Raw genomic sequence first — 17,969 nt, forward strand, 5'->3', positions numbered from 1 at the left:
GGTCTGTCGGCCTACGAGCAGCTCCATGCCTTTCCACCTGGGGCCGATATCACGTGGAGCGTGTGCGCTGAGACTTCAGAAAGAAAGATTCCTTCCTGGGCTGACACAGCACAGAATGGGGCAGAACGAGGCCTGGATGTGCCGTGGTACCCAGGAAAAGGCACTCCCCCTCCTGACTGTTTTGAGACCCCGCATCCAAGTTGGAGGACCGAAAGGAAGACTCGAAGGTCTCCCTCTCTTATAGAAAAGAGTGGCCAACTTTCTGGTCCTCTGTTTCCATTGAGATTCTGTTCAAGTGTCCCAGCTCGGCTTCTGCGGGTGGCTGAGCTTCTAATGGCTCCCTGCGTTCTTGTCTTTTCCTCTCCAAACCTTCCGTCCTTTTCCCCCTTCTGGGGTGGATGGGCGCTGTCATTGCTTCTACCTTCGAGACAGATTGATGAAAAGTCTGGACCATCGACTCCTTTCCTCTCTTTGGTTCCGTGTCTCTCTCTGGCTGTGTCCCTCTCTTTTGCTTTCTCAATTCAGTCTGTGTCTTCCTCTTTCTCTCTCGTGTGTGGACGGATGGATGCTAGGAATGCACATGTATATGATTAGATGAGGGTTATGTTTTAGGGATAGGTTAGAGGGAGAGAAAGGCTTTAGGTCGGAGTTGGTCATGGGGGAAGGGTCAAGGGTGGTGGTGGTGTTTCTTGGAATCTGAGTGCTGTGCATTCTTCGTCTCTTTCCATATGAACCCCTTCTCAGATACACCACTTGCAAGGAGTCTCTTGTGTTCCGTTTCCTCTCTTTTGCATTTGTGAATGCTTGCTTAGCTTCTCTGTTGTGAAGAGGTTCCATTGGATGGAAACCCATTGGTGTACTTCGTGTACCTCTTTCCCTTACTTGAAGAGACCCATTTCTACCTCCGCCCAGCAAATGGCAAGGAGACTCTGATGTTAAGGAGCCTTTGACCTACGCTTCTTTCTAGCTATCTCATGACATCAGCCTTTAGGGTGAGGTTTTCCCCGATATTGAGGTGGTCTGAGATCAAAACCAATAGCGTTCTTCAGATGTAGCTGTCTGGTTTTCCCATGGACATGTATTGAAGAGGCTTTCTTGTTCCCATTTGGATATTCTCCCCTTCTGTGTCAGAGATGAGTTGAGCATGGATGCTGGGGTCTGTGTCTGGACCCTCAACTTTATTCCATCGATCTGGATCTGTGTGTGTTGTTGTATTCCCAATAGCATACTGTCCGGCTCCTGCTGCTGCTGCTGCGGCTAAGTCACTTCAGTCGTGTCTGACTCTGCGCGACCCCATGGCCTGCAGCCTACCAGGCTCCTCCGTCCAGGGCATTTTCCAGGCAAGAGTACTGGAGTGGGTCGCCATTGCCTTCTCCGATACTCTCCTGAGGATCCTAGTTTGGTCGTCTAATTTCCTTTCACACAACCTTGGATGTCCGTATCGGGGCTTTTTCGTCGGATTGTATTGACAATTTAGGCTCTTTTCTGTTTCCGTACCCCTTTTGCAATTCTTGGTTGGGTGCGAAAATGCATTGGCATTTTGGGAGGAATAGCATCGAAGCTGTGGATTGCCTTGTGGGGCTGGGATATCATTTTCCAAATAGGAATTCTTTCAAGCCCTGAGCACAGCTTCTCTTTCCAGGGATTGGTGTGGGCTTGATCTTCCTTCTTCCATCTCTCGCCGTTTTGTGAGAACAGGTCCTTCCTTCCCTTCTGGGTTAGATGGACCCGTGGGGATCACTTCAGTGAATGGCATTGTCAGTGGGGGTGATAATTCCCTTCTCATTGGAAGACTTTGCTGTGAGTATTAGAAATGCAAGTGATTTCTCTTCCCCTTCCTCCCTGTCCATCTCTCAGGGCCACCGGGAAACAGAGGCCTCACCCAGGGTCACACAGGCCTGAGGAGGTACAACTAGACTGTTGATTCTTCAGGCCCTCAGTGCTGGACATCATCCGGGATACTCTGTGTGTGTCTTCCTCAGTCTGGTGTCCCTTCAGACCTTTCCCTAGTTTTCACAGGCTTGTTGTGTTGGTGTTCTTTGTCTGTTTGGAGACACATCCTTGATAAGCTTTGTGTTTCCACTCATTCGTCTCGCGATGTGTGACCTGTCTTTTGCTTTTGTACTGAGGTCTTTCCCACAGTAGATATCTTTGATTTTGCAAAGTCCACTGTATTCTCCTGGTTTTTTTTGTGGACTGCCTTTTAGTTTTGTGTGTGAAGACTCAAAGCACGTGTCCGGTTTCGGCTCATTGTTCCTCTAGATTTGTGACAAGTTTTCATGGAATGTTTGTCTAGGGATAACTGGAAGTGAACTCGGTGTAAGGTGTCAAGTCTCCATCTTCATTCATGTCATCCCCTGCAGTTTCCAATACCCTGTTCCTGAGTGGTATTGGAGACCTTGAGGGAAGTTTGCTTGCATTGGAGTTTGCGTTTCCACCTTGATTAACTTCACACTGTTCTGCCCTCAGGGACACTGTCAAGGGGGAGTGAGGAGCAGCCTGCACTTCCAGCAGTGACCACACGGTGGGGCGAGTGCTGCTCTCCCCTCTGGGAGCCCCAGGCCACAGGCATCCCAGTGAGGAGCCAGCTCTGTGCTCAGCTGAAAGGAGTTAGTCTCTCAGGAGCCTCTGAGCCCTTCCGTTTGGATCACCCAGGGTGGGCATTTACTGTGACAGAAAAAATTGCCCTGAATTCCATGGACGGAAGAGCCTGGCTGTGTAGAGATCGTGAGTTGCCGTGAATCAGACACAACTGAGGACACAAAAATTCAATAGATTAAAACACTTTTTGGGTGTGGGGGGGAGTGAAAGGGGGTGATGTGGGTTTTTTTGTCTTATAAAATAGCCAAGGGAAATCTAGTTTAAACCTAAATTCACATATATGGGATAGGTATAGCTCTCCGTCACCCTATTAAAAAAACTACTAAACTTTTCTGAAAGTTTATTTTGCAGCTTCCTTGAGCACTTCATTGTGAAGCTTTTTTTTTTTTTTTTCCTGTGACTTTGGCCTCATTAAAAAGTACGGTTTGCCTTTACTGGATAATTTTGTTCATTGGTTTCTTAGGGAATCTTGGTAATATTTGAGTTTCCTGGGGAGTATGGTCACATGACCTGGCCCTGGCCAATCGGTGCCTTCCACCTCCTTGGCCACTGTGATTGGCTCCGGACTGGGGCAGTGCCCAATCGGGGCCCAGGGCCGGGCCTCACGTTAGAAGCCAGGGGAAGAGGAGCTCTCGTCCTGCTGGGGTAGGGGAAGGGGTGGGGCCGGGGGAGGTCAGGCTCCATAAGTGGGAGGGGCGTGAGGTCCGCCTGCGGCAGTTGGTGACCTTCCTGCTCCCCTCAGGGCAGAGCCGCCGGCGTGAGAATGAGGGCGCTGCTGAGCCCAGGGACTGGGATGGCCTGTTGCTGCTGTGGTCCCAGAGCTCCACCCGAGACCTGAGGGAAGCCGTCTGCCCGTGAGTCCTCTCCCGCTTGTCTGTCAGCTTGTTTGAAACATGCTGGGTTTTCTGCCCAGCTGGCTAAGGGGAGTCCCTGGAAACGCAAGGGTGTGGGTTTTGGCAGACTTCAGGGAAGACATGCCAGATGAGCCTGGGAGACTCCAGCTTAATCTGGATTCAGGAGATATCTCCTCGGGCCAGCTAGTAATTGTAGGATAAGCCTAATGAGTCTTCACAGGATGAAGAGAGTAACGTGCCAAGGTAGCAATCGATGTCCTCATTCGAGAGGTTGAAGCTGGTGCTCAGAGAAGCGGGGAACTTGGCCAGAACAAGCAGGTGTGCACCCAGACAGAACCCCCAGATCCGGCCATTGGAGCTCAGGGAGGCCACTGGTGTGGCTTGTCCCTGTGGCAGGGGCCGAGGCATGCAGCCCACCCTGATTCCTGCGGGGGCCTGACTTGGGAAGTGCCATCTGGTAGCTTTGAGACTCACCAAACCAAATTGCACTGGAGAGAGGAAGGACACCTTCCTTCATCCACCCCCCACCCCCGCCGGATTCCCACATACCCTGACCCCTTTCTCTGGATTTCGGAGCCATTTCCAGAGTCCCGCTCATATGACCTCATTCGAAGTGCACTGTGGACGAGCTGCCATCTGCAGCTGCTACCACAGCAGCCAAGGGCTTTAGCTCCCGAGTACCTCCCTTCCTTTGGAACTTGGGGGCCCTCTACTCCCCACTTGCACACCACACACCTTTGCTGAGGATTGTGGGGACCCTCACTCAGTTTGCAGCACGTTGTAGCCATCCCTGTCCTCTCAATACCTCCCTTGAAACTCAGCTTGTGAGCTCCTTTGGAGCAGCGTGGCCCACCTGCAACACTGCAACGGAAGAGACACAGCTGACAGTGAAACAGCAGCTTAGATCTGACGGCCGGAAAGCTCTGTCAAAAGGGACCTCCCTCTTCACACCGTAGAGGCTCTAGGAGCCGCCAGGGTTTCGGAACCAGTGCTGGGGCCAAAAGGACTCCACAGCTGTTTTCCTTCCTGGGGAGGGTTCTGGCTCGAGTGGGAATGGCTCAAGTCTCCTAAGGTTCTGAAAGCCCACTGTGTGCAGATTCACGGTACACAGAGAGCAGAAGGTGGAGTCCTGTCCTGGAGGTGGCCACAGCTCACGGATGAGCCAGGCAGGCAGGCAGGCAGGGCATGAGAACACCTGAGCTGCCTTCATGAGTGAATGGTGTGGGGGCAGAGGAAGAGAAGCCGGTCTGCTCCCTCGTGTGGTGCCCAGGGCAGGTTGTCCCCAGAGGAATCCCTTACGACAGTGAGGACTATCACGGCTGTTTCCCAAGGGGTTCTGTCAGTGCGTGTCTTCCCCGGAGCGGTCAGGCCGTCTCTAAAATACACTGGCCATGGGCATTGCCTCTCCTTGGAACTTCCCATCTGTTTCTCTTTTTTATGGAACAGTGAATTTCTAGAGGGGTTCTGGGCCACAAGGATGTTGGGTCATTTTCTAGCCTTCTGTCATGAAGAACGCTTTCCTGGGCGTTGGGGTGGTTTGTTGTTCCAGCTCCCTTTCTTGGCTTCTTTTGGGAGCTGGTGCAACAAGAGGAGCTCAGCCTCTGCCTTCTGGCTGAGATGGCACCCTTCAAACAGCAATGCCTGCCTGGAGATAATGATGGCATTTGCCAAAAGGGCTTCGTTTGGCACATGGTATCTTGAAAGGACGTACAACGTCCTTTCAGCTATCAAAGGCTAGTTCAAAGGACATAAACATGAGAACTCTCCAGTGGAGTCTTACAGTAGGTGGAGCGTCCGAAAAAAACTCCTTCAGTCATTTCACTGAGAGTCATTGATTGGGGACACCAAGAATATAGGAAGGAATGCAGAAGGAAAAGATGAAACTGTGTTCAGGATCGGGCGGAGGGATGAACAGGGCGTGCTTGCCTTGAATCCAGGCTTTGTTGGGGGGTGGGGCATAAAGATGGAACGGGTCTGAAACTACAAAGTGGTGATGGTAACACAGTATCACCAGAGTTACACAACAGTGTTCCCAAATTGCAACAATGATGAAAAAGTTTACTAATCCCAACTTAACCAACAAAAATACAGGAAACCACGCAAAAAAGAAAACATCACCAGAAAGGTGGAAACAAACCAAATGCAAAGCAGTTCGGGGGAAAGGAACTCCATGTCCCCTGGGGGCAGACCGAGTTGACGGCGTCCACGGTGAGCAGACAGGGATGGAGGCTGCAGAGCCGACCGCTCCCCTGGACGTGGTGTTTCCGGCAAGGGCTCTGGGTCTCTGTCCAGAGCGGGGGCTCGTTCTCCCTGCAGGGGTGGGTGAGTCATCGTGGGCGTCTGGGTGTTGCGCGGGAGCCAGGGCAGGCTCTCCCTGCCGAGGCGGTGACTCCTCCTCTGCCTCGGGTTCTCCTGCCAAAGGCCGAGCAGGTAGAGGTGCACGTGGAGGTGGAGGTTCTGGCTGAGGGGGTGGGACATCAGTGCCTGGGGCTGGGGGTCCTGCAGGCACGGAGATCCGATCTGCCCGGTGTGCTGGCCAGTACCCAGCTGGCCTGGTGTCTCTGCGAGGGCAAGTCTCGGTTCTCCATCTGCCCTCGGTGGATCCCTGGGTCCTGCACCTGGAGCCACCACCTCTGTAGGGACAGGTCTGGGAAGTGGAGCCTGGTTCCAGTTGGAGGCCAGTGCTAGAGCTGTGGGAGAAGCATCGTTTGCCCGCAGGCCAGCCTTGGCATGTGCGTATCCCGGGACAGAAAGCTTCCAAGAGATTCCCAAAGAATACCCAGGGTCGGATGTCTTTTGGGACTGAAGTGTGCAAGATGGGGGGCGGGGGGTGTGAGGCCAGCGCTTGCTGCAGGCCCAGCAGCAGCTTTCGGGGACTCGTCCCTGTGTAGCTCAGCACCCCCTCCGCACACACTCCCGTACACCAGCCCCAGCGTCCTCACCTCTGTGCTCTGGCGTGCTGGGCTCCAGGTCCTCCTGCTGCCTCAGAGGCCGGGGTTCTCGGGACTCTGGGTCGGAGCCGGGTGTGCTGAGCTCCGTGGCAGCCTCAGACTGGGCCGCCGGGTGTATCCTGGGCGGTGTCTCGGCAGCAGGCCTTCCCCGCCTCCGCTTCGCCCCCGGTGGGGCTGATGCCTCCGTGGGCACGCTCACCTGGAGCCTGCACTGGGCCTCACGGGCGGGGGGGTGGTGCTCCGACCCCTCCCTCCGGGAGCTGGGTGGGGTGTCCCCGTCCTCGGCCTCATCACGTGGGAAGCTCTGCAACGACAGTGACCGTCAGCCAGCCATGCTGGGAGTTTTCCGAGCTGGGCCTGGCCAGTGGAGCCGCTGCTTCGGCCTGCTCGAACTTCTCTGCCCAGAAGGGTCAGAGACGTGTGTCTGCTCAGATCCCCACCCGGGAGGAAAGAGACCCACCTGAGGGTGTGAGGTCAGCCTGGGCGGCCGGCCCTGCCCGCACTCTCCCCATCCCGCCCAGCATGCTCTCCCCTGGGGTGTGGACACAACTTGTCCGCAGGCTTCTGACCCCACATCCACCTGGGCTTCCTTGAGGGAGACACACCCCGAGAAACCCGCATCCACACACACAGGCAAAGGACCCGGTGTTTCCGGGTGGCATGGGAGAGGTGGCCTGGCCCGGCCTGGGGCTCCCCGTGTTACCTTTCTGTTTCTCCGGGCAAAGGGCCAGAGGCGTCTCGGGGGTGCCCTGAGCCAACGTCGACAGGGTGCCCACGCACACTGCCTGTGAGCTCTCCTGAGGCCCCGGCCTCTGGGCAGGGGCAAACAGCAGAACATCTCGGCAGCAAGTGATCTGGCTGGGGGCTCCTCTCCGCTCTCGAGGCCTGGATACCCGGGTTGCGGGTTCTGTTGGGTTCTGTTGCCGGCAGGTGACATCATTTCCTGGGGTTCGTGCTGAGGTCCCTTCCCCAAAACTTCCCAAGCGAATCCCTGGGTTTCTGACTGCTCGACCACCACCCTTAAGCCATGTGCAGGCACAGTGACACCCACCCAGCCCAGCCGACAGCCCTGGGGAGGCCTGGGTGCAGCCAGGGCCTGAGCTCCGAGGGCCCCGCTGCTCTCAGACCAGGCTCCTTCTTCTCATAAGTGGTGTGGCCCTGGACAAGCATATGCCCCTCAGGGTTTCCCCAGTCTCTCCATCTGCAGAGTGGCGGTCATTCTCCCATCTGCTTCCTAGGTCTGTCGGCCTACGAGCAGCTCCATGCCTTTCCACCTGGGGCCGATATCACGTGGAGCGTGTGCGCTGAGACTTCAGAAAGAAAGATTCCTTCCTGGGCTGACACAGCACAGAATGGGGCAGAACGAGGCCTGGATGTGCCGTGGTACCCAGGAAAAGGCACTCCCCCTCCTGACTGTTTTGAGACCCCGCATCCAAGTTGGAGGACCGAAAGGAAGACTCGAAGGTCTCCCTCTCTTATAGAAAAGAGTGGCCAACTTTCTGGTCCTCTGTTTCCATTGAGATTCTGTTCAAGTGTCCCAGCTCGGCTTCTGCGGGTGGCTGAGCTTCTAATGGCTCCCTGCGTTCTTGTCTTTTCCTCTCCAAACCTTCCGTCCTTTTCCCCCTTCTGGGGTGGATGGGCGCTGTCATTGCTTCTACCTTCGAGACAGATTGATGAAAAGTCTGGACCATCGACTCCTTTCCTCTCTTTGGTTCCGTGTCTCTCTCTGGCTGTGTCCCTCTCTTTTCCTTTCTCAATTCAGTCTGTGTCTTCCTCTTTCTCTCTCGTGTGTGGACGGATGGATGCTAGGAATGCACATGTATATGATTAGATGAGGGTTATGTTTTAGGGATAGGTTAGAGGGAGAGAAAGGCTTTAGGTCGGAGTTGGTCATGGGGGAAGGGTCAAGGGTGGTGGTGGTGTTTCTTGGAATCTGAGTGCTGTGCATTCTTCGTCTCTTTCCATATGAACCCCTTCTCAGATACACCACTTGCAAGGAGTCTCTCGTGTTCCGTTTCCTCTCTTTTGCATTTGTGAATGCTTGCTTAGCTTCTCTGTTGTGAAGAGGTTCCATTGGATGGAAACCCATTGGTGTACTTCGTGTACCTCTTTCCCTTACTTGAAGAGACCCATTTCTACCTCCGCCCAGCAAATGGCAAGGAGACTCTGATGTTAAGGAGCCTTTGACCTACGCTTCTTTCTAGCTATCTCATGACATCAGCCTTTAGGGTGAGGTTTTCCCCGATATTGAGGTGGTCTGAGATCAAAACCAATAGCGTTCTTCAGATGTAGCTGTCTGGTTTTCCCATGGACATGTATTGAAGAGGCTTTCTTGTTCCCATTTGGATATTCTCCCCTTCTGTGTCAGAGATGAGTTGAGCATGGATGCTGGGGTCTGTGTCTGGACCCTCAACTTTATTCCATCGATCTGGATCTGTGTGTGTTGTTGTATTCCCAATAGCATACTGTCCGGCTCCTGCTGCTGCTGCTGCGGCTAAGTCACTTCAGTCGTGTCTGACTCTGCGCGACCCCATGGCCTGCAGCCTACCAGGCTCCTCCGTCCAGGGCATTTTCCAGGCAAGAGTACTGGAGTGGGTCGCCATTGCCTTCTCCGATACTCTCCTGAGGATCCTAGTTTGGTCGTCTAATTTCCTTTCACACAACCTTGGATGTCCGTATCGGGGCTTTTTCGTCGGATTGTATTGACAATTTAGGCTCTTTTCTGTTTCCGTACCCCTTTTGCAATTCTTGGTTGGGTGCGAAAATGCATTGGCATTTTGGGAGGAATAGCATCGAAGCTGTGGATTGCCTTGTGGGGCTGGGATATCATTTTCCAAATAGGAATTCTTTCAAGCCCTGAGCACAGCTTCTCTTTCCAGGGATTGGTGTGGGCTTGATCTTCCTTCTTCCATCTCTCGCCGTTTTGTGAGAACAGGTCCTTCCTTCCCTTCTGGGTTAGATGGACCCGTGGGGATCACTTCAGTGAATGGCATTGTCAGTGGGGGTGATAATTCCCTTCTCATTGGAAGACTTTGCTGTGAGTATTAGAAATGCAAGTGATTTCTCTTCCCCTTCCTCCCTGTCCATCTCTCAGGGCCACCGGGAAACAGAGGCCTCACCCAGGGTCACACAGGCCTGAGGAGGTACAACTAGACTGTTGATTCTTCAGGCCCTCAGTGCTGGACATCATCCGGGATACTCTGTGTGTGTCTTCCTCAGTCTGGTGTCCCTTCAGACCTTTCCCTAGTTTTCACAGGCTTGTTGTGTTGGTGTTCTTTGTCTGTTTGGAGACACATCCTTGATAAGCTTTGTGTTTCCACTCATTCGTCTCGCGATGTGTGACCTGTCTTTTGCTTTTGTACTGAGGTCTTTCCCACAGTAGATATCTTTGATTTTGCAAAGTCCACTGTATTCTCCTGGTTTTTTTTGTGGACTGCCTTTTAGTTTTGTGTGTGAAGACTCAAAGCACGTGTCCGGTTTCGGCTCATTGTTCCTCTAGATTTGTGACAAGTTTTCATGGAATGTTTGTCTAGGGATAACTGGAAGTGAACTCGGTGTAAGGTGTCAAGTCTCCATCTTCATTCATGTCATCCCCTGCAGTTTCCAATACCCTGTTCCTGAGTGGTATTGGAGACCTTGAGGGAAGTTTGCTTGCATTGGAGTTTGCGTTTCCACCTTGATTAACTTCACACTGTTCTGCCCTCAGGGACACTGTCAAGGGGGAGTGAGGAGCAGCCTGCACTTCCAGCAGTGACCACACGGTGGGGCGAGTGCTGCTCTCCCCTCTGGGAGCCCCAGGCCACAGGCATCCCAGTGAGGAGCCAGCTCTGTGCTCAGCTGAAAGGAGTTAGTCTCTCAGGAGCCTCTGAGCCCTTCCGTTTGGATCACCCAGGGTGGGCATTTACTGTGACAGAAAAAATTGCCCTGAATTCCATGGACGGAAGAGCCTGGCTGTGTAGAGATCGTGAGTTGCCGTGAATCAGACACAACTGAGGACACAAAAATTCAATAGATTAAAACACTTTTTGGGTGTGGGGGGGAGTGAAAGGGGGTGATGTGGGTTTTTTTGTCTTATAAAATAGCCAAGGGAAATCTAGTTTAAACCTAAATTCACATATATGGGATAGGTATAGCTCTCCGTCACCCTATTAAAAAAACTACTAAACTTTTCTGAAAGTTTATTTTGCAGCTTCCTTGAGCACTTCATTGTGAAGCTTTTTTTTTTTTTTTTCCTGTGACTTTGGCCTCATTAAAAAGTACGGTTTGCCTTTACTGGATAATTTTGTTCATTGGTTTCTTAGGGAATCTTGGTAATATTTGAGTTTCCTGGGGAGTATGGTCACATGACCTGGCCCTGGCCAATCGGTGCCTTCCACCTCCTTGGCCACTGTGATTGGCTCCGGACTGGGGCAGTGCCCAATCGGGGCCCAGGGCCGGGCCTCACGTTAGAAGCCAGGGGAAGAGGAGCTCTCGTCCTGCTGGGGTAGGGGAAGGGGTGGGGCCGGGGGAGGTCAGGCTCCATAAGTGGGAGGGGCGTGAGGTCCGCCTGCGGCAGTTGGTGACCTTCCTGCTCCCCTCAGGGCAGAGCCGCCGGCGTGAGAATGAGGGCGCTGCTGAGCCCAGGGACTGGGATGGCCTGTTGCTGCTGTGGTCCCAGAGCTCCACCCGAGACCTGAGGGAAGCCGTCTGCCCGTGAGTCCTCTCCCGCTTGTCTGTCAGCTTGTTTGAAACATGCTGGGTTTTCTGCCCAGCTGGCTAAGGGGAGTCCCTGGAAACGCAAGGGTGTGGGTTTTGGCAGACTTCAGGGAAGACATGCCAGATGAGCCTGGGAGACTCCAGCTTAATCTGGATTCAGGAGATATCTCCTCGGGCCAGCTAGTAATTGTAGGATAAGCCTAATGAGTCTTCACAGGATGAAGAGAGTAACGTGCCAAGGTAGCAATCGATGTCCTCATTCGAGAGGTTGAAGCTGGTGCTCAGAGAAGCGGGGAACTTGGCCAGAACAAGCAGGTGTGCACCCAGACAGAACCCCCAGATCCGGCCATTGGAGCTCAGGGAGGCCACTGGTGTGGCTTGTCCCTGTGGCAGGGGCCGAGGCATGCAGCCCACCCTGATTCCTGCGGGGGCCTGACTTGGGAAGTGCCATCTGGTAGCTTTGAGACTCACCAAACCAAATTGCACTGGAGAGAGGAAGGACACCTTCCTTCATCCACCCCCCACCCCCGCCGGATTCCCACATACCCTGACCCCTTTCTCTGGATTTCGGAGCCATTTCCAGAGTCCCGCTCATATGACCTCATTCGAAGTGCACTGTGGACGAGCTGCCATCTGCAGCTGCTACCACAGCAGCCAAGGGCTTTAGCTCCCGAGTACCTCCCTTCCTTTGGAACTTGGGGGCCCTCTACTCCCCACTTGCACACCACACACCTTTGCTGAGGATTGTGGGGACCCTCACTCAGTTTGCAGCACGTTGTAGCCATCCCTGTCCTCTCAATACCTCCCTTGAAACTCAGCTTGTGAGCTCCTTTGGAGCAGCGTGGCCCACCTGCAACACTGCAACGGAAGAGACACAGCTGACAGTGAAACAGCAGCTTAGATCTGACGGCCGGAAAGCTCTGTCAAAAGGGACCTCCCTCTTCACACCGTAGAGGCTCTAGGAGCCGCCAGGGTTTCGGAACCAGTGCTGGGGCCAAAAGGACTCCACAGCTGTTTTCCTTCCTGGGGAGGGTTCTGGCTCGAGTGGGAATGGCTCAAGTCTCCTAAGGTTCTGAAAGCCCACTGTGTGCAGATTCACGGTACACAGAGAGCAGAAGGTGGAGTCCTGTCCTGGAGGTGGCCACAGCTCACGGATGAGCCAGGCAGGCAGGCAGGCAGGGCATGAGAACACCTGAGCTGCCTTCATGAGTGAATGGTGTGGGGGCAGAGGAAGAGAAGCCGGTCTGCTCCCTCGTGTGGTGCCCAGGGCAGGTTGTCCCCAGAGGAATCCCTTACGACAGTGAGGACTATCACGGCTGTTTCCCAAGGGGTTCTGTCAGTGCGTGTCTTCCCCGGAGCGGTCAGGCCGTCTCTAAAATACACTGGCCATGGGCATTGCCTCTCCTTGGAACTTCCCATCTGTTTCTCTTTTTTATGGAACAGTGAATTTCTAGAGGGGTTCTGGGCCACAAGGATGTTGGGTCATTTTCTAGCCTTCTGTCATGAAGAACGCTTTCCTGGGCGTTGGGGTGGTTTGTTGTTCCAGCTCCCTTTCTTGGCTTCTTTTGGGAGCTGGTGCAACAAGAGGAGCTCAGCCTCTGCCTTCTGGCTGAGATGGCACCCTTCAAACAGCAATGCCTGCCTGGAGATAATGATGGCATTTGCCAAAAGGGCTTCGTTTGGCACATGGTATCTTGAAAGGACGTACAACGTCCTTTCAGCTATCAAAGGCTAGTTCAAAGGACATAAACATGAGAACTCTCCAGTGGAGTCTTACAGTAGGTGGAGCGTCCGAAAAAAACTCCTTCAGTCATTTCACTGAGAGTCATTGATTGGGGACACCAAGAATATAGGAAGGAATGCAGAAGGAAAAGATGAAATTGTGTTCAGGATCGGGCGGAGGGATGAACAGGGCGTGCTTGCCTTGAATCCAGGCTTTGTTGGGGGGTGGGGCATAAAGATGGAACGGGTCTGAAACTACAAAGTGGTGATGGTAACACAGTATCACCAGAGTTACACAACAGTGTTCCCAAATTGCAACAATGATGAAAAAGTTTACTAATCCCAACTTAACCAACAAAAATACAGGAAACCACGCAAAAAAGAAAACATCACCAGAAAGGTGGAAACAAACCAAATGCAAAGCAGTTCGGGGGAAAGGAACTCCATGTCCCCTGGGGGCAGACCGAGTTGACGGCGTCCACGGTGAGCAGACAGGGATGGAGGCTGCAGAGCCGACCGCTCCCCTGGACGTGGTGTTTCCGGCAAGGGCTCTGGGTCTCTGTCCAGAGCGGGGGCTCGTTCTCCCTGCAGGGGTGGGTGAGTCATCGTGGGCGTCTGGGTGTTGCGCGGGAGCCAGGGCAGGCTCTCCCTGCCGAGGCGGTGACTCCTCCTCTGCCTCGGGTTCTCCTGCCAAAGGCCGAGCAGGTAGAGGTGCACGTGGAGGTGGAGGTTCTGGCTGAGGGGGTGGGACATCAGTGCCTGGGGCTGGGGGTCCTGCAGGCACGGAGATCCGATCTGCCCGGTGTGCTGGCCAGTACCCAGCTGGCCTGGTGTCTCTGCGAGGGCAAGTCTCGGTTCTCCATCTGCCCTCGGGGGATCCCTGGGTCCTGCACCTGGAGCCACCACCTCTGTAGGGACAGGTCTGGGAAGTGGAGCCTGGTTCCAGTTGGAGGCCAGTGCTAGAGCTGTGGGAGAAGCATCGTTTGCCCGCAGGCCAGCCTTGGCATGTGCGTATCCCGGGACAGAAAGCTTCCAAGAGATTCCCAAAGAATACCCAGGGTCGGATGTCTTTTGGGACTGAAGTGTGCAAGATGGGGGGCGGGGGGTGTGAGGCCAGCGCTTGCTGCAGGCCCAGCAGCAGCTTTCGGGGACTCGTCCCTGTGTAGCTCAGCACCCCCTCTGCACACACTCCCGTACACCAGCCCCAGCGTCCTCACCTCTGTGCTCTGGCGTGCTGGGCTCCAGGTCCTCCTGCTGCCTCAGAGGCCGGGGTTCTCGGGACTCTGGGTCGGAGCCGGGTGTGCTGAGCTCCGTGGCAGCCTCAGACTGGGCCGCCGGGTGTATCCTGGGCGGTGTCTCGGCAGCAGGCCTTCCCCGCCTCCGCTTCGCCCCCGGTGGGGCTGATGCCTCCGTGGGCACGCTCACCTGGAGCCTGCACTGGGCCTCACGGGCGGGGGGGTGGTGCTCCGACCCCTCCCTCCGGGAGCTGGATGGGGTGTCCCCGTCCTCGGCCTCATCACGTGGGAAGCTCTGCAACGACAGTGACCGTCAGCCAGCCATGCTGGGAGTTTTCCGAGCTGGGCCTGGCCAGTGGAGCCGCTGCTTCGGCCTGCTCGAACTTCTCTGCCCAGAAGGGTCAGAGACGTGTGTCTGCTCAGATCCCCACCCGGGAGGAAAGAGACCCACCTGAGGGTGTGAGGTCAGCCTGGGCGGCCGGCCCTGCCCGCACTCTCCCCATCCCGCCCAGCATGCTCTCCCCTGGGGTGTGGACACAACTTGTCCGCAGGCTTCTGACCCCACATCCACCTGGGCTTCCTTGAGGGAGACACACCCCGAGAAACCCGCATCCACACACACAGGCAAAGGACCCGGTGTTTCCGGGTGGCATGGGAGAGGTGGCCTGGCCCGGCCTGGGGCTCCCCGTGTTACCTTTCTGTTTCTCCGGGCAAAGGGCCAGAGGCGTCTCGGGGGTGCCCTGAGCCAACGTCGACAGGGTGCCCACGCACACTGCCTGTGAGCTCTCCTGAGGCCCCGGCCTCTGGGCAGGGGCAAACAGCAGAACATCTCGGCAGCAAGTGATCTGGCTGGGGGCTCCTCTCCGCTCTCGAGGCCTGGATACCCGGGTTGCGGGTTCTGTTGGGTTCTGTTGCCGGCAGGTGACATCATTTCCTGGGGTTCGTGCTGAGGTCCCTTCCCCAAAACTTCCCAAGGGAATCTCTGGGTTTCTGACTGCTCGACCACCACCCTTAAGCCATGTGCAGGCACACTGACACCCACCCAGCCCAGCCGACAGCCCTGGGGAGGCCTGGGTGCAGCCAGGGCCTGAGCTCCGAGGGCCCCGCTGCTCTCAGACCAGGCTCCTTCTTCTCATAAGTGGTGTGGCCCTGGACAAGCATATGCCCCTCAGGGTTTCCCCAGTCTCTCCATCTGCAGAGTGGCGGTCATTCTCCCATCTGCTTCCTAGGTCTGTCGGCCTACGAGCAGCTCCATGCCTTTCCACCTGGGGCCGATATCACGTGGAGCGTGTGCGCTGAGACTTCAGAAAGAAAGATTCCTTCCTGGGCTGACACAGCACAGAATGGGGCAGAACGAGGCCTGGATGTGCCGTGGTACCCAGGAAAAGGCACTCCCCCTCCTGACTGTTTTGAGACCCCGCATCCAAGTTGGAGGACCGAAAGGAAGACTCGAAGGTCTCCCTCTCTTATAGAAAAGAGTGGCCAACTTTCTGGTCCTCTGTTTCCATTGAGATTCTGTTCAAGTGTCCCAGCTCGGCTTCTGCGGGTGGCTGAGCTTCTAATGGCTCCCTGCGTTCTTGTCTTTTCCTCTCCAAACCTTCCGTCCTTTTCCCCCTTCTGGGGTGGATGGGCGCTGTCATTGCTTCTACCTTCGAGACAGATTGATGAAAAGTCTGGACCATCGACTCCTTTCCTCTCTTTGGTTCCGTGTCTCTCTCTGGCTGTGTCCCTCTCTTTTGCTTTCTCAATTCAGTCTGTGTCTTCCTCTTTCTCTCTCGTGTGTGGACGGATGGATGCTAGGAATGCACATGTATATGATTAGATGAGGGTTATGTTTTAGGGATAGGTTAGAGGGAGAGAAAGGCTTTAGGTCGGAGTTGGTCATGGGGGAAGGGTCAAGGGTGGTGGTGGTGTTTCTTGGAATCTGAGTGCTGTGCATTCTTCGTCTCTTTCCATATGAACCCCTTCTCAGATACACCACTTGCAAGGAGTCTCTCGTGTTCCGTTTCCTCTCTTTTGCATTTGTGAATGCTTGCTTAGCTTCTCTGTTGTGAAGAGGTTCCATTGGATGGAAACCCATTGGTGTACTTCGTGTACCTCTTTCCCTTACTTGAAGAGACCCATTTCTACCTCCGCCCAGCAAATGGCAAGGAGACTCTGATGTTAAGGAGCCTTTGACCTACGCTTCTTTCTAGCTATCTCATGACATCAGCCTTTAGGGTGAGGTTTTCCCCGATATTGAGGTGGTCTGAGATCAAAACCAATAGCGTTCTTCAGATGTAGCTGTCTGGTTTTCCCATGGACATGTATTGAAGAGGCTTTCTTGTTCCCATTTGGATATTCTCCCCTTCTGTGTCAGAGATGAGTTGAGCATGGATGCTGGGGTCTGTGTCTGGACCCTCAACTTTATTCCATCGATCTGGATCTGTGTGTGTTGTTGTATTCCCAATAGCATACTGTCCGGCTCCTGCTGCTGCTGCTGCGGCTAAGTCACTTCAGTCGTGTCTGACTCTGCGCGACCCCATGGCCTGCAGCCTACCAGGCTCCTCCGTCCAGGGCATTTTCCAGGCAAGAGTACTGGAGTGGGTCGCCATTGCCTTCTCCGATACTCTCCTGAGGATCCTAGTTTGGTCGTCTAATTTCCTTTCACACAACCTTGGATGTCCGTATCGGGGCTTTTTCGTCGGATTGTATTGACAATTTAGGCTCTTTTCTGTTTCCGTACCCCTTTTGCAATTCTTGGTTGGGTGCGAAAATGCATTGGCATTTTGGGAGGAATAGCATCGAAGCTGTGGATTGCCTTGTGGGGCTGGGATATCATTTTCCAAATAGGAATTCTTTCAAGCCCTGAGCACAGCTTCTCTTTCCAGGGATTGGTGTGGGCTTGATCTTCCTTCTTCCATCTCTCGCCGTTTTGTGAGAACAGGTCCTTCCTTCCCTTCTGGGTTAGATGGACCCGTGGGGATCACTTCAGTGAATGGCATTGTCAGTGGGGGTGATAATTCCCTTCTCATTGGAAGACTTTGCTGTGAGTATTAGAAATGCAAGTGATTTCTCTTCCCCTTCCTCCCTGTCCATCTCTCAGGGCCACCGGGAAACAGAGGCCTCACCCAGGGTCACACAGGCCTGAGGAGGTACAACTAGACTGTTGATTCTTCAGGCCCTCAGTGCTGGACATCATCCGGGATACTCTGTGTGTGTCTTCCTCAGTCTGGTGTCCCTTCAGACCTTTCCCTAGTTTTCACAGGCTTGTTGTGTTGGTGTTCTTTGTCTGTTTGGAGACACATCCTTGATAAGCTTTGTGTTTCCACTCATTCGTCTCGCGATGTGTGACCTGTCTTTTGCTTTTGTACTGAGGTCTTTCCCACAGTAGATATCTTTGATTTTGCAAAGTCCACTGTATTCTCCTGGTTTTTTTTGTGGACTGCCTTTTAGTTTTGTGTGTGAAGACTCAAAGCACGTGTCCGGTTTCGGCTCATTGTTCCTCTAGATTTGTGACAAGTTTTCATGGAATGTTTGTCTAGGGATAACTGGAAGTGAACTCGGTGTAAGGTGTCAAGTCTCCATCTTCATTCATGTCATCCCCTGCAGTTTCCAATACCCTGTTCCTGAGTGGTATTGGAGACCTTGAGGGAAGTTTGCTTGCATTGGAGTTTGCGTTTCCACCTTGATTAACTTCACACTGTTCTGCCCTCAGGGACACTGTCAAGGGGGAGTGAGGAGCAGCCTGCACTTCCAGCAGTGACCACACGGTGGGGCGAGTGCTGCTCTCCCCTCTGGGAGCCCCAGGCCACAGGCATCCCAGTGAGGAGCCAGCTCTGTGCTCAGCTGAAAGGAGTTAGTCTCTCAGGAGCCTCTGAGCCCTTCCGTTTGGATCACCCAGGGTGGGCATTTACTGTGACAGAAAAAAT

General features: G+C 54.2%; 2 protein-coding genes across 2 annotated transcripts; both read right to left on the reverse strand.

Moving 5' to 3' along the window:
- Nucleotides 1-3,342: 3,342 nt before the first annotated feature.
- Nucleotides 3,343-9,478, reverse strand: LOC145517185 (uncharacterized). The gene is made up of 3 exons (XM_081519450.1): nucleotides 7,110-9,478; nucleotides 6,398-6,710; nucleotides 3,343-6,145 (listed from the first exon to the last, which is right to left on the reverse strand). Exons 1-3 carry the CDS (start codon nucleotides 7,344-7,346, stop codon nucleotides 5,517-5,519), a joined length of 1,179 nt encoding a protein of 392 aa, XP_081375576.1. The 5' UTR covers nucleotides 7,347-9,478; the 3' UTR covers nucleotides 3,343-5,516.
- A 3,657-nt stretch (nucleotides 9,479-13,135) lies between these two features.
- LOC145517291 (uncharacterized) lies at nucleotides 13,136-14,945 on the reverse strand. The gene is made up of 3 exons (XM_081519568.1): nucleotides 14,753-14,945; nucleotides 14,041-14,353; nucleotides 13,136-13,788 (listed from the first exon to the last, which is right to left on the reverse strand). Exons 1-3 carry the CDS (start codon nucleotides 14,885-14,887, stop codon nucleotides 13,160-13,162), a joined length of 1,077 nt encoding a protein of 358 aa, XP_081375694.1. The 5' UTR covers nucleotides 14,888-14,945; the 3' UTR covers nucleotides 13,136-13,159.
- Nucleotides 14,946-17,969: the final 3,024 nt, after the last annotated feature.

The sequence above is a fragment of the Giraffa tippelskirchi genome, chromosome 8, assembly GCF_054371585.1.
Source record: "Giraffa tippelskirchi isolate mGirTip1 chromosome 8, T2T-mGirTip1v1.2.pri, whole genome shotgun sequence".
Lineage (NCBI taxonomy): Eukaryota > Metazoa > Chordata > Mammalia > Artiodactyla > Giraffidae > Giraffa > Giraffa tippelskirchi.

Bases quoted from the DNA above. Each gene is read 5' to 3' on its own strand.
- LOC145517185 (XM_081519450.1), bottom strand. From the start codon at position 7,346: ATGATGTCACCTGCCGGCAACAGAACCCAACAGAACCCGCAACCCGGG. The intron at 6,711-7,109 runs GTAACACGGGGA...CTGTCGTTGCAG, and splicing joins TTGCCCGGAGAAACAGAAAG to AGCTTCCCACGTGATGAGGC. The intron at 6,146-6,397 runs GTGAGGACGCTG...CTTCTCCCACAG, and splicing joins CAGCACGCCAGAGCACAGAG to CTCTAGCACTGGCCTCCAAC.
- LOC145517291 (XM_081519568.1), bottom strand. From the start codon at position 14,887: ATGTTCTGCTGTTTGCCCCTGCCCAGAGGCCGGGGCCTCAGGAGAGCT. The intron at 14,354-14,752 runs GTAACACGGGGA...CTGTCGTTGCAG, and splicing joins TTGCCCGGAGAAACAGAAAG to AGCTTCCCACGTGATGAGGC. The intron at 13,789-14,040 runs GTGAGGACGCTG...CTTCTCCCACAG, and splicing joins CAGCACGCCAGAGCACAGAG to CTCTAGCACTGGCCTCCAAC.